The 16,022-nt window shown below is 42.2% G+C and overlaps 1 protein-coding gene across 1 annotated transcript in view; it reads left to right on the forward strand.

Annotated features, from left to right (window-relative positions):
- The window catches only part of LOC147016877 (F-BAR domain only protein 2-like), a 106,338-nt gene extending 90,347 nt beyond the window's left edge, over positions 1–15,991 (forward strand). Inside the window, exons 7-16 of the mRNA XM_085846011.1 lie at positions 392–564; positions 1,172–1,196; positions 1,617–2,011; positions 4,548–4,714; positions 4,820–4,969; positions 6,619–6,751; positions 8,498–8,700; positions 11,164–11,222; positions 11,524–11,691; positions 11,876–15,991. Coding sequence (XP_085702137.1) covers positions 392–564; positions 1,172–1,196; positions 1,617–2,011; positions 4,548–4,714; positions 4,820–4,969; positions 6,619–6,751; positions 8,498–8,700; positions 11,164–11,222; positions 11,524–11,691; positions 11,876–11,928 — 1,526 coding nt within the window. The 3' untranslated portion in view covers positions 11,929–15,991. The remainder of the gene's footprint in view (positions 1–391; positions 565–1,171; positions 1,197–1,616; positions 2,012–4,547; positions 4,715–4,819; positions 4,970–6,618; positions 6,752–8,497; positions 8,701–11,163; positions 11,223–11,523; positions 11,692–11,875) is intronic.
- The last annotated feature ends 31 nt before the right edge of the window (positions 15,992–16,022 follow it).

Raw genomic sequence — 16,022 nt, forward strand, 5'->3', positions numbered from 1 at the left:
ATGCACCACCCCTTCTCTGTATGGTGCACATTCAAACAAGATGATCCCTCAGCAGACATGTTCCTACTTACTACATCGAGGTTGGCTCACTACTCGTACACGGATAATGCTACTAGATACATTCCTATCTTTTCTTTGGTGATATCTAACACTCCCCCCTCCCCCCCCCCCACTCAAACGTAACAGTATGAAGCACAATATCTCAAAAAGGTATGGATGGATTCGGATGAAATTTGGTGGATGGGCTGGGTGTGTGAGAAGAAATAATTGATTCGATTTTATGAAGATCCGGATCCAGATCCAGGTGGAGGTATGCGCTCCATCAAATGCCCTTCTAGTTGTATATATAGTCGCTCTCGTTGAGGGTTCTCCATGACTCCAACTACTCCAGAAACCCGTGATCCACCCTCCTCCAGTGACTCAGATGATGAGTCTTCAGTTCCTTTGCGTCTCAACATCTCCATCCGCCCCCTAGACGATTCTCCAGCAGCAACACCAACTCCTGGTCAATTTCGGGCTTGTGTTCGCTGCCTTCCACCTCCTCCTTCTCCTTTGCGGATTCCAGTGAGTATCTCATCCATCCCAACACCTTCTGGCCTGTGCAGAATAATGTCCGTTTTATGATCTTGAATTACAATTTTGACGTTCATTGTTGTACTTGTTCAATGTAACATCACATAAATGAATGGCCACTTTTTGCAAGGTGTATTTAATCATGTGTGGTGTTGCGCTGTAAGTCATACAGCTGAACAAGTGCAAGGTTTGGAAGAGTCTGGATTACTGAGATAAAACTTTATGAACACCCCACATATGTAGTTTTATTTATTTCTCATTGTATCTGCTGTGGTGGAGGAGGTTCCAGGACCTTCTGAAGGTCATTGCAGTGCCACAGTAACATTACTATGGGAAAACATACCTTGTAGTGCCCGTCTCATCTCTGAGCCAGGTTATTTTTTTTTGAACAGCCATGGGAATCGAGTCGACACCAGTGAGTAGTTGATGTAATACGGATTTACCGACTCCATCATCAAGCCTCTCGGCTACTACAGTGTCTGCATTTAATATTTTCACCTTATCTTGGTATTGTGATTTCGATAGACAAGTGGAGAATATGTGTATGCCATTTGGTATGTATATTTATGTTGTTTAAAATAAACTCTCTCTGTCACAGGGTGGGACACAGAGGCAATGTGCAGGTACCGTTTTTCAATATCTACAAGATATTACATTGTTGTTTCAGTACACTGGTATAAAAGTTATGGGACTAGACCTTGGCAAAGATTGAGCTTTTGAGTTGCAAGATAAGAAGGGGCCATGTCCTTATTACATAATATGTAAAATTGCTGAACTTTTCTTTTGAGCCCTCGACAATCCACCAACCCCCGTCCCCCACTGCACCCCTTCCAACCTTCTCTACCTTTTCTCCCCACTTGCCCTCAACTCCCCATGACATCCGTTTTCCCCTATCCTAATCTCTTCCCTTGCAAATGTTTTCCCAATTCTCTCAATTTTATTCTTCCCAACTTATCCTCTTCACAGTTGCAACTTGCAAGGATGTTGCGGTTAATGTCATCGAAACAGTTTGGTCATTCTTCACCCTTTTCTCACTTCCTCAGATGGATCTGACACAACAGAAGAGGAGTTAAAAAACCAAGGTTCAGATACGAGCCCCTTCGAATATGTAAAGGGGTCAGATGATATGACACTTGGGATGACAAAAATTTCTGATAGCGTCGAACCTGCCAGTGACGGCTGCAGCCCTCATCATGGAGTAAATCATGAGGAGGAAGACAAGTGGACAGTGTTAGAATCACATGATGTGGAGAGAGGTAAGGAACTGCAGGTGGACAAAGCTGTGGAACTTTCTTTCGATTCAATCATCGACTCCGCAATACATTTGGAGCACGATGCTCTGGGGGGAGTCAAGACCAAAACGACAGAGGAAAAAGGCACGCATCATCCAAGCCCTTCTTTCAGCCTGCATGAAGATGTCACTGACATGAAGGAGATGGTGAGAGGGTTTTGGAACTGGTAGATCAACAAAATTCAGGGGGAACCTTTAAGATATAAATCTCTGCAAGGCATTCATCACAGACCACCACCAAAAAAGGGGCGGTGTGAGATCTCTCTTTTCCCTATACCCGGTATAGGGATAGATAAATAAACCGATCTACACAAAACACTGGGGATGACTGCAATAGGTAGTTTATGATCTCGTGATAAACAATGTTGTGTGTCGAACATTCCTGTGAAATTATGACTGTTCTGCAAATTATATATTCATATCTGTTTTTTTTTTATACTAACCACCCACATTTCTTCGTTTATCATTCTACCATAAATGGGTGTCCGAAAATGAATATACCAAAGAGAACGTGGTTTAGTTTGAGTGTTATTTGAGATACTGACAAATTTGATATCAGTACATACATTAGCCTTGTAAGTTTTAGTTTGTAAGAAAATGGGGGGGGGGGGACCCCATTTTCTGATTATAATAAGTCAAGAGAAAGCAAAAATTGTGATATTTCAACATGAATGAACGGTTCAGTCATTCCAAGGACAGCAACACTTAATTTTGATGAATATCCAAATCCGGATCCAGTTATGAGAATTATTTAATTTTTAAGTGTTTCTTCACCATTGAGAGATCGGGTCAAAAAACGTTATATAGCACGATATCTCAAAAAGTTGTGGACGGATTCGGGCGAAACTTGGTGAACGTGTTGGGTGTGTGACCACGATGAATTGATTTAATTTTGCCGAAGATCTGAATCCAAATCTGGATAGAAGGAGTTATTTAATTTTTAAGAGATTCTTCATCATTGAGAGATAAGGCCAAAAACGATCTATACTCAACAGCATGATATTTCAAAAAAATCTATTGGGGCCCGATATGTTCTCGTGGATCAAGCATTGAGTAGCGGAGGTATGCGCTCGACCGAGTGCCCTTCTAGTTAACCTGCGCCATCTTCGAAGATGGATGGAGGTTACTGTTTTCACCCCTTTCTGTTTGTTTGTTTGTGAACAGTATTATGGAAAAACTCCTCGACGGATTTCGACGAAACTTGGTGGGGGGGGGGGGGGTTAGGTATGGTCCAAGGATCATGCCATTAAATTTTGGACTTGGTCCCCCCCCAAAAAAAAAAAATTAGAGAATTTTTTTTTTTTGCATTTCTTCATGTTTTAAGTGATTTCCAACCCCCTCCCCAAAAAATTGTTACCCCCCCCCAAAAAAAATAGAGAATTTTTTTTGTATTTCTACATGTTTTGTGATTTCCAACCCCCCCAAAAAATTTATAGAAAAATTATTTTTTTTGCATTTCTATATGTTTTAAGTGATTTCCAACCCCGCCCCCCCAAAAAAATGTTGGAGAGAAATTTTTTTTTGCATTTCTACATGTTTTAAGTGATTTCCAACCCCCCCCCAAAAAAATTTAGAGAAAAAAAATTATTTTTTTGCATTTCTACATGTTTTAAGTGATTTCCAACCCCCTCCCCCAAAAAATTGTTACCCTCCCAAAAAAAGAGAATTTTTTTTGCATTTCTACATGTTTTAAGTGATTTCCAACCCCCCCAAAAATTTTTAGAGAAAATTTTTTTTTTTGCATTTCTACATGTTTTAATTGATTTCCAACCCCCTCCCAAAATTGTTACCCCCCAAACAAGAATTTTTTTATTTTTTGTATTTCTACGTTTTAAGTGATTTCCAACCCCCAAAAAAATTGTTAGAGAAAAAAAATGTTTTTTGCATTTCTACATGTTTTAAGTGATTTCCAACCCCCCCCCAAAAATTGTTACCCCCAAACAAGAATTTTTTTATTTTTTGTATTTTTACGTTTTAAGTGATTTCCAACCCCCCCAAAAAAATTGTTAGAGAAAAAAAAATATTTTTTTTGCATTTCTACATGTTTTAAGTGATTTCCAACCCCCTCCCCCAAAAAATTGTTAGAGAAAAAAAATGTTTTTTTGCATTTCTACATGTTTTAAGTGATTTCCAACCCCCCCCCCAAATAATTAGAGAAAAAAAATTTTCAACAAAATTTCGATTTCTGTGTTTTTGGATTTCTACATGTTTTAAGTGATTTCCAACCCCCCCCCAAAAAAAATTGTTAGAGAAAAAAATTTTTTTTTTGCATTTCTACATGTTTTAAGTGATTTCCAACCCCCTCCCCCAAAAAATTGTTACCCCCCCAAAAAAGATTTTTTTTTGCATTTCTACATGTTTTAAGTGATTTCCAACCCCCCCCAAAATAATTAGAGAAAAAAATTTTTTCAACAAAATTTCGATTTCTTTGTTTTTGCATTTCTACATGTTTTAAGTGATTTCCAACCCCCCCCCCCCCAAAAAAAAATGTTGGAGAAAAGAACTATAACTGTCAGCACTGTTGACATCATATTTAATGAATAAGATATAAGGTTCACTTGAGTGACCCAGCAGTATTGGCGGCAGAGGTTTTGCACTCTCCCGAGTGCTCCCCCTCTAGTTGTCATTGATATCATTGTTTTTACTATCATTGCGTGTTTTGTGTATGGTTTCTTGCTGGTAGGAAGCCATTGACGACAGTGGGTCTGGACTGCCAAAAGCACCACTTGCCCGAGAGGAAAGTGGTTCCTCTGTTGCCTCAGACTGCTCTCATGTTGCCACTACCACCAATCCACCTTTGCCAGTCGCTGTGGCCATCACCGAGACAGTGCATGCCTACTTCAAAGCAAAGTGAGTTGGTTGTACAATGTTCCATGACATCAATGGTGGTCACATTTGTTTAGCAGCTGATAATAAAGCAGTCATGTGTATGTTTTCCTTTTGTGCTGTGTGAAGGCTCATTCTTCAGGTGACTGGAGAGATCATCTTCTCATTCCCAATGGAAGCTCCCTCTCGCCTTGCCACCTGTTCTGCACCACTTACCTTTTTTCTACATCATACAGAGCATATACAGCATCCCCTGCTCCGCTCACGGATCTTACACAGGTGCACGGAATGTACCGAACAGATCATTGGACTTATAGCATTGTTTTTTCCATAGCATTATAAAATTAATTTTTCCCCACACGTGGAGATTTGGTTGGGACTATGAAACAAGATTAGTTGTAGCCAGCAGGTGAACGACTATCTTCATATTATGTGTGCAATATGGTGGAGTTTTTGACCCTTTCCCCTCACCCCTCCCCTCATATATCTATGATTCCAGCAATCTCTGTGTGTGTCTATGTGTCTGTGACCGCTGTTTCTCGACAACCACTGGTCCAATCTAATTGAAACTTGCCAGGTTTTATTTCTGGGGACCTGAGTATGTGCCTTTTCAAGGTTTGATATTAAGCGGACAAGTGGTTCCCAAGTTATGGCCCTTTATTTTCCAAACCAATGACAGGACACGTTGCTGCGTAGGCATGGCCGATGGGGAAAGGGCGCCATTTAGTTACCAATGACAGGACACGTTGCTGCGTAGGCGTGGTTGATGGGGAAAGGGCGCCATTTAGTTACCAATGACAGGACACGTTGCTGTGTAGGCGTGGCCATTGGGGAAGAGATCCTCAGCCGCGTTCCCCATTACGGGTTACAACGTATGGACTCCTGGATAGTGATGACTTGAAATTATAATATTATAATAAGTATTATAATAATAAAAAGTATTATAATAATTTCTCGATTTCTTATGCGCATTTATAGATAAACACAATGCCCCAATCCAGTCGTCATTTACGAGAGCGAAGGAACGGCCTGTGTGGTTGTTTGAAAGTTAAAAAAAATTTTTGCACGTACGGCCACGCACGTACGGCCATGTGAGAGCGAAGAAACGGCCTGTGTGGTTGTTGTTTCTGGCACGCGGTTTGAAAGTTTTTTTCTTTTGCACGTACAGTTACGCACGTACCGGCACGCGAGAGCGAAGGAACGGCCTGTGTGGTTGTTGTTTCTGGCACGCGGTTTGAAAGTTTTTTTTTTTTTTGCACGTACGGTCACGCACGTACGGGCACGCGAGAGCGAAGGAACGGCCTGTGTGGTTGTTGTTTCTGGCATGCGGATTGAAAGTTGTTTTTTTTTTGCACGTATGGCCACACACGTGCGGGCACGCACTAGTATAAATAATAATAATAATAATAATAATAATAATAATAATAATTAATAATAGTGTTTATATATGATCCATAACATGCATCGGTCTTCACTTTCTCGGTTGTTTCTCGGGATTAATATTGTTCTCTGAACAAAGACAAACCCGAATACAGAAAGCTGGCTTGATAAAGAAGAACTTCATGGTGATGATTAAGTAATAAAATTACTAAAAGTAATGATTGTTCATTAAAGGATTCATTCGTTTAAGATGCTATCCAAGAATATGGTGCAGAGGAAAACGCAGATATGGATACAAGTAGGAGGATGAACACAATTTAGAATGTAAAGGTATGGGGTGGTCAGGTGAGAATGCATAGCGTCTGCAGCTGTCCTCTTGCTGCTAGGAAGCCTGTGATATGCAGAGAGGTCTTGGATATTTCAAACATCCATTATCAGAGGAACCACATCACGCAGTACATTTCTAAACGCATCAGGCTACACATGTTACATTACAAGGTGATACATATTACTTTACCTCATTATCAGATCCATCTCCTTTCACACAGGGTTCCAGAACTGGACGACAAGGCCAATATGGCCTTCCAGTTCGACATTCCGGCTCTGATTGAGCAGCTCCAGGAATTCTCAAGGAAGGGACAAGCCAAGAATCACTTCAATATCACTGCACTGAAATACAAGGTGTGGTCCGAGAAGTTCTTTTTCAAGTAACAAATCACGTTTTTACTATGAAGTGTACAACATATAGCATCTGATCTAATGAGCACCATTCTGCAATGCGAGCATATGTGCTGTCGAATTAGTTTTGTGGCAAAGAATGTACAAAGCAGTTCACCATTGCATTCCCTCTGGAAATCTGGGGCAGGAATTTGAACGTTTTCTCGGGTAATGGCACATAGTTTCCTCTTTTCAAAAGGCACCATCGGATGCCATGTGGTTGAGGCCATTTGCTCCATTCTACCTTTGCCTTATCCGCATCTCACGAGCTTTATCTGTTAACTTTTATTGTATGAATGACTACGTCAATAAAAAAAAAACTAACTGATATCACCAGAACTTTAGATGAATGAAAAAAATGAAAAAAAGCCAAATTATTCGCATTTATAGGTTATTCGATACGAGGTGTGTCTACCCATCACTTCGCTTACTGCTTTAATTGAAAGACAGCGTATTACAAGTTTGTCAATGAGTCTCAATGAGGATGCAAATGAAGTGAAGCATGTGAAAAAAAAGTTTAAAAAGAAAACAAAAAAACATGTAGTTGTTGCTGCTGTCGTATATAACAGCCATAGCCCGTTCTGGTTACCTGGATCGAGTGTCGCGGGTCGTGTCAAAACAACCGCAGCAGCCAGCCAAGTCCACAGCCCGCGCAAGTTCCCAGACCTGTTTGTCATGTTACAATACTCATTGTGAGCGTGTGATGCACAGATAGGTGCTCGCCACCTTCCTCGATTTCAGCCTCAATCGTTCTCTCTTCTTGGCCTTAAGGCTTTTGAACTCAGCGAATCTTTTATCTTCCCATTTTAATCTCACTCACTCAATATCCTTTAACCAGACCTTTAATTGGAAAATTTTCATTGTTACCATGATAACTTGTGAATCACTGCAGGGATTTCCAACTAAGTTTGGCACAACTATGGACTGTAATACAAAGATGAAGTGGTTCAATTTTGGGTTCAACAAGTCAAAGATATCGTTTCCATTGAGAACAATGTTGCAGACCATAACTCAAATTAGAAACTACTGCTGCTGTCCCTCTTCGACATATCTCTTTTCTCTTTTGCACCCTCTTTGACCTTTAATTTTGCACGTGACCTTTCATCGAGATCAAACTTCACAATGGGGTCACATCGAACACGGGCAGATGCATGTCCAGTCGAACATTCACTTCAAATTCTATTTTGTCGTTTTCAAGTGTCATTTCGATTCCGATTTTAAAAGTTTTCAAGAAGGATATTTCGATTTTTACGACGGTCAACGTTCGGAATGAGCAAGAACATTGATTTTGTAACCTTTTATTCTTTCGTTACATTTGACAAGGTGATGCGCAAGTTAGCGGAGACATTTTTATTTACTTGTGCATATCTGTGATTCCGAGTTTCTTATATTATATTATTCTTCTTCAAGTCATGCGAATAAAAATACCTCGATTAAAAAAAAAAAAGAACAAAAACTTGTTTTACCAATGTGTATACTGAACTCACGTGTCCTGGATCTTCTTCGAACAGCTTCTGCATATCACCAATTATTTCACCCTCTGTGACAGCCCCCTACATGGCTGTCAAAGTGATATCAAGATAAGTAGGGGCATCTATTTTTCATGTATGCACATGTGGTGAGGTTTGAAACCTCTCTCTCTCTCTCTCTCTCTCTCTCTCTCTCTGCTCAGTACATCTCATAGTGATTGTGGTTTTATGCGCGGTGTAGGTAGAAAACCATGAAGCCAGGGAGGCTCCCCTGATCCTCTCACCACACTGGACCTACGAGCAAGCCGGGATCATGCAGCTCACTGTGAAGTACCGCTACAACCCGAATGCTTTTGAGACGCCATCTGACTTGCACGATGTGCAGTTTGTCACTCACGTCGAGGGAGACGTCACAAGTGTGCAGGCCACCCCTCCTGCCGTCTGGTAAGTTCACACCAACGGGATGGTGCAGAGGTTTTCCACTTGCTCATCTGGGTTCAATTTCCGACCTGACTACAAACTGTCGGATTGGTGCTTCGCAGGCATGGTATTACATCACAAAGTGAGACATCCCTCGGATAGATGATAACATGCTTGGCCTGCCTGCCAAAGTGGCTTAAAAAAGAAAAAAATCGGGTAATTACTGCCAGTACCCTCACAAAATCCGAAATTCTTGTTTCCTCATTCTCTTTTCAGTCTGCTTTCACTGAAGCTATCAATCGGTTGGTGCTGGCTGTCTGTAGCCATTGTTAGTTCAGATTGAATATCACATTGGAAACGTTTAATCCACACTGGATATGTAACCCTTAAGCACGAGTCACATTTTCTCTACGGCTAGGATATGGCAGCCGTACCCCCCCCCCACTGAATTGACAGAAACGTGCGGCGGCCGCAGAGAAACTGAGGTGGCCTCAGGGTGGCCCTACGCCATATGGCTATATTTTACAGGCCGTAGGGGTCTCCGTGGAATTAAAGCGTGGAGTTATAACTTTTTTTCATTTCTAGGTTGGCTGTAGCAATTCGACAAGCCGTAGCCATGACGTAGATGTGTTCCACGTCGACCGTACGTAGGGCGTACGGTGGGCTTGCGTTATTCGTGCGGCTGCCATCGGCTCTTATCAATGAAAAATGAATTTTTAATCATGAATTTTATCATCTTATCAATGAATTCTTATCATGCGCAGATAGCCCAGCCTCTGCCGTTGAGGAACAACCAGCGCCATCTGTATATATCCTGGTCCACAATCTACATGACAGATATGAGATGTGATATACATATGAAAAAGACCTGGTATATCTTCTTCTTCTTCTTTCGGGTAGCTCCCGTTAGGGGTCGCCACAGCGGATCAACCGTCTCCATTTCGATCTATCCTCCACATCTTCCATTGACACTCCAACCACCCGCATGTCCGCCCTCACCGTATCCATGAACCTCTTCTTTGGCCTTCCTCTTCTCCTCCTGCCTGGCGGCTCCATCTTCAACATCCTTCTCCCGATATACTCCGCTTCCCTCCTGTGCACATGTCCAAACCGTCTCAATCTCGCCTCTCACTTTGTTATTTCACCAATTATTTCACCCTCTGTGACAGCCCCCTACATGACTGTTAAAGTGATATCAAGATAAGTAGGGGCATCTATTTTTCATGTATGCACATGTGGTGAGGTTTTAAACCTCTCTATGCACATGAAAAAGAACTGGTATATATATATATATGTATGTATATATATATATATATATATATATATATATATATATATATATATATATATATATATATATATATCTTCTTCTTCTTTCGGATGCTCCCGTTCGGGGTCGCCACAGCGGATCATCCGTATGATCCGCATTGTGATTTGGCACATGTTTTACGCCGGATGCCCTTCCTGACGCAACCCTGGTCGCCTCTTACGACACAGGGATAAGGTACACCTATTTTAACTGGGGTATACACCGGCCCAGTATACTGGTGCTCATTTCGCCGACCTCGGAAGGATGACAGGCTGAGTCAACCCTCTGGTGTATTAATTCAGTGGCCCAACGGGATATATATATATATATATATATATATATATATATATATATATATATATATATATATATATATATATATATATATATATATATACCCACTCGTTACCGTCCGTCTGGCCGCACGTTCGCCTTATGGCCCCCCTGCGGTCCCCTTGCGGGCACCTTGCGTCTGCCTTGAAAATGATATGGTCGCCGCAGGGCCCCCCCCTAAGGTCAATGTGCGACATCAAATCAAAGACCATACGGCACCCCCACGTTTTCGGTCTCCACAATTTCTAAATACCCCGTGCAGCTCCCCGAAAAATAAAAACATATGTGACTGCTACATTGTGTGACCGTGGAAATACTGCGGCCACCCTATAATTGCTCGTGGCCGTAGATTTTTTAGACCCTACGGCCACCGAGCCAAATGTGACTGAAGCATTAGGAGATGATCACACACACACACACACACACACACACACACACACACACACACACACACACACACACACACACACACACACACACACACACACACACACACACACACACACACACACACACACACACACACACACACACACACACCTGTTATTACATTGTTATTAAACAATGAATGGTGTAAACAGCTTCATCGTAAAGCTTCGTACATTTTACATGACGACAACACATTAAAGTGCTCCAGAATTAACTTTCATCAAACACACCATAATGATAAAAGGCCCCACAATTGTGTGCTCGTTTCTTCATTCTGGAAGCTATTTTGTTGAAATGCTTCATTTGGTGTGTGTGTGTGTGTGTGTGTGTGTGTGTGTGTGTGTGTGTGTGTGTGTGTGTGTGTGTGTGTGTGTGTGTGTGTGTGTGTGTGTGTGTGTGTGTGTGTGTGTGTCTAGGCTTGCCAAACAGGGACAGATTTCCTGGAAACTACCTGAACTTCAAAATAACAACCATGGTATGCTCCAGAAGGTCCACCACAACGTTTAGCTCACAAATGGTTCCTGTGTGGGCAAAGCATTTCCCGATTCATAAATAGACAGTTACTGCGCACCATTTATGAATGGGTAGAAATGGTTCACCTCATCACCTTTCTCATATCCAGACATGGAATATTGTGGAACGGTCATGCACCTCGAAAGTGCAGTGTATAAATTGTTACAGGATTTGTTGTGACGCGTCACACACTACGTGCAGTGTTTATCAATACTGCAGCTGTCCAGGGTAAAACCGTCAGTTGTTTTGGTATGTTGTTGCAGTAACTGGAAAGCTGAGTGCCAAGTGTGAGCTGAAGGGCAACCCCGGTCCCCCTCAAGTACTGGCCGTACGATTCCGTAGCGACGGAGCTTCTTGCTCGGGTTTGGAGGTGAAAACGGGATCCACGAGCAACTTTAAGCTTGCACTTGTCAAGAAGAGCGTCCACTCTGGTAGGTAGTTGATATCTTCAATAGTTGATATCTAGTTTGACAAGAGGCAATAAAGGTGAGAAATACTATGAGATCAAGTACAAAGCCCATTCTGAGTGGAAGCAATGTGTTAAAGGAAGGTATGATAAGGTATCAGGTTGAAGGAGAGTATGGATGGTTGAGATGATGTTACCGTATTCTCCAGGGCGGTACCTGGCTGACGCCTGCAATGAAGAGGTTGATGACGAGGAGAAATGAAACCTCACCTCCATTCCACACCATTTTTTTTTCATCCCTTCTTTCCTCTGATATCAACCCAATGTTAAATGTCCTCTCCTGCCGCAAAGCTTGATTTATATCAATCGCCTCCTCGTGCCATTCACAACAAAGCAAGCGTAAAGCTCAAGGTATTTGTACTCGCATCGTACAAACGATAAAAGATGCAATGTTTTATGAAGGCAACACTTTTTATCCATCCTCTTTGTTCATTCAATTTCCAAGTATCACCATTTACAACAAATAATTATACAGTCACTGGCCGACATTAGCTCTCGCCTGAAATGACAGCAACAGGATGGAGATTCGATAAAGCATGACAAACGACGGGCGATGACATTTGCTACGAATACCTCCATCCAACCTCGGATGATTGCACTTGGTCGTCTCAGAGAGGGCAGTTAATCTGGGAAGGCAATTCCTTTGATGATATAGCATGTGCTGAAGATGATCAAATGGTTGGTATCCAGAAACTGTGGTTGGCATGGTCAATTTGTGAAGTCCACGGTGTGTGTTCTGCATTGCTGTCTTGCTAATGGATGGTGGCACTGTCATCCGGGACCAAAGCGTGGATCCAATCAATCACGATTCCCAGATACCTGGTGCATGTAACTCGGTCTTGCAATGAGATGAGAGTACCGAAACATGGGAGGAGAACAAACTACAGACCGCCTTCTATTGGCAGAAGCCTCAACTGTTGGCGTGATGCGTTCGAGGTCCAATGCTTCACGTAGCTTTACATTGTACAGTATCAACAATCGTATGCCAAACACGAAATTGGATTATCTCATCAGTATATGACTTCCTTCCATCAGGCCAGAAGATAGACATTGGTATTCACAGTATCAGTATTGGAAGATTATTTGGTAAATGGTAAAGTTCAGGTCTTTGAATTTCCCTCACATCCAATAATATGCAATTCACTGAGTTTTCTTTGTGGATGTGTTGTGATCTCATTGACGGTTGAACATTTGGTGATTGTTGAGCAGCTCTGGTTCCAATGGATGTGCACCGTGTCCATGCCCATCAGTGGTTCTCCTTTTGCGCCTTGTCCTCTTTCCCATTCGAGGTTTTCTCAATTGCAGGCAGACCCAAGTTACTAGTTACGGACGGACACTTGCATCAGCTTCAACACTTCCTCGAGGAATAACTAAATTTTATCATGCTTCTCGAAATGAATGGCATGCGCAATCTCGTTTCCTCTTTAAATACATAGACCTACCTAATGACGTGAAGACCACGTGACTCAATGTATAGCCAGTGACTGTACATTCACACACGAGAATTATTAGTGGAACTTGCAAAGATAAGAGATAATCATATTTCAAGTCAATTTTGCCTACAGTCAAATGTAAGTTCACATATAGCTTTCTTTGAGACAAAGACACCAATGTGTTCAAGACGTCTATCCCTGCTTATCATGAACAGTAGCTTTGTCATGAATTGTGTATTATTTGTCCACCGTCACAATACATCGACAGTATGAAGTCCACGAAAGCAATCTATTTTGCAAATGTATATGGGACCATGATTTGATTGCAGATTTTTCCACTGGTTGCATCATTTCTGTAGCGGGGCTGTGTTGCTGATGCACCGCCCCCTGCAGGTGAGGCGAGGAATTTGTTCAGGATGCCGGTGATGACTCACCTCGTTTTCGACAGACAAGGTGGGATCTTTAACGTCAACCAACAACCAAAGCTCCCGTAAATGCTGGTGGACGGGTCCCCAGGTTAGCGTCCATTGGAAGGATAGCGCACATCATTGATGAAACATCCTGCCTGTAAATCACAAGGGTGAGAGTTTATATACTGGAGTCAGGAACGAGAATAAAACCAGACCTGAAGGATGCTTGACTTACTTGATTTGGAGGCCTTGCTGAAGGCCCAGCATAGGCCCTTCCAGGATAATATTACTTCATCTTTTTTGGTCTTAATCTAACCTAACCCTTCATCTAACCTTCATATAACCCTAACATAACTAGAAGGTTAGATAACTTCATCTAACCCTAACAGCTTGAGGAGGATCAGGCTAAGGGCAAGGATTAGACTAATGTTGGCTGCAGTCAGATGCTGTCTAATAGTCTCAGATCATCTTTTTTGGAGCAGTCTCCATGGTGGTGCTAGCCAGCTTGGGTTGGATTGAAGTGATACACCTGGTATGCGTACCGACATACAATAGTGTCCATACCGAGTGAGTGGTCATTGGCAGAGTTGGGATAAGGCATGGGGCTGTTTCGTTTGGTGGCGAATCTGTGAGTTTGTGATGCGCTGGCACAAATCGATGTCTTCCAGATGTCTCAGCTGTTTCACATCAATACATCCAGTCTGCACAGGTCTGCAGCAGTTGTTGCCCAGGACTGACCCATACAAGAGGACAGCACCGGGGCACGATACAACTTGATTGTTGATTCCCATTGAATGAACCTCTCGCAGAAAAGTTGTTCAGACAGACTGAGAGCCACGACTACTTTGGTAATACGAGAAGCGATATGACCGGAGTGTGCCAGGTTTGTTGATTATGGAGCCTAGAGCGGTCACTGATCCACGCATTACACTCATTCACCATGGATCTCCATGTATGGTGGGTTGACGTTGTTCGGTGTGATAGCCAGAGATTTGGTCTCAAACCAATTGATGTACAATCCCACACAATTTGCTTATACCAGCAGTGATAGGAGTGTTAAAGGAAAATGGAGAATAAGACACCAGCAAGGAGTTCCAGTGTAGAACATCACGAGGAAAGAAACTGGGGGAGTAATAAATAGTGTTGGTCTGGAGGATAGATACACCATCGGGGTGTGAATAAGCTGCAAAATCTATGGAGCATCTGGAGATACGCTCAGGGCAACAAGACCTTCAAAGCATCTTCCAGGGCAATATTAACCATCAATATCACGCTTGCTAATCCTCGATAATACAAACAAGGACCTTACACACTACAGCTGACGGGGTGGCCTGGAGGTATGCACTCTCCCTTAAAGCCATCTAGCCTGAGTTGGAATCTTGACCCAGCTATAAACGGTCATCCTGGTGTTTCACAGTTAGGGCGATTTATCAATGTGTGTGCTGTCCCTCAGATGGACGTTAAATGGGTGTCCTATTGGCCAGCATTTGCTGGTGGCCATTAAAGATCCCACAGTGTCCTTCAAGAAGAGTGGGTGAACTATCACCGATACCATAAACAAATTACAAATTCCTGCCCGAACCATCAGAGGGCATTGTTGCATCAGCGGCACAGCCACACCCTCAGCCAATGATGCTACCCCACAGCCTTGTGCCGAATGCGAACGAACGAAGATGACAGTTGGCCTTAAGTTAGACTTATGATGAACCAGAGGCCTTTGCCCATCTTATACACTTGTCTCATCGAGTCTTAAACTTTGGAAGTGGAAAGCACTCTTGATACACTCTGGTTACCCACTGTCCACGTTTCATATATATCGTTAGCATAATGGTGTTAACACCAGTCTTTAATTTCCTGAAGTATGTGGCAAAAAAAAGCTAACACAGGTGACAACACAGTTCTATTATTGGCAAGATGGGGCCAGAGACGTTTTGAAGAGACATCTTCATCAAATGGAAATCTGTGTCCCCAAAAGGTGAATTTGTCAAAGACAAAAGTAGGAAACAGTCCATTCCACAAGTTATTTCCACTTTAACGTTGCCATACCTCATGCTTCGAATGGGAGCCCTCTGTAAATTTACAGCAAAGAGTGAAACAAAGGAGACACACAATAGATGGTCGTCGTCGTGCAAGGTGTTAGGTTTTCTGTACAAGTTACTCAACAGGATGTTTAGCATTCAAGCAGACATGGCCAATCGAATGAGCTACATATTTGTAGGTACTTAAGCAAGTTGAGATTCAAAGTAAAAAGTGATAGCATATTGTGCAATCCTGCATTGTTTTGTACTTTCCACTCTCCCATATTGAGTTTTGCATCGTCCTGTTGTCTGCACATCTTTCCTATTTGCGATGTGATGAACCATTGTTGATGTACATGCTGAATAACCTTGTACAATGTAAATAAAACGCATATAAAAGAGCACACCTGAAGTTCACCTTTACTTTTACCAGGC

Source organism: Eptatretus burgeri, chromosome 11 (genome assembly GCF_056783735.1).
Source record: "Eptatretus burgeri isolate ZD-2024b chromosome 11, Ebu_testis_v1, whole genome shotgun sequence".
Lineage (NCBI taxonomy): Eukaryota > Metazoa > Chordata > Myxini > Myxiniformes > Myxinidae > Eptatretus > Eptatretus burgeri.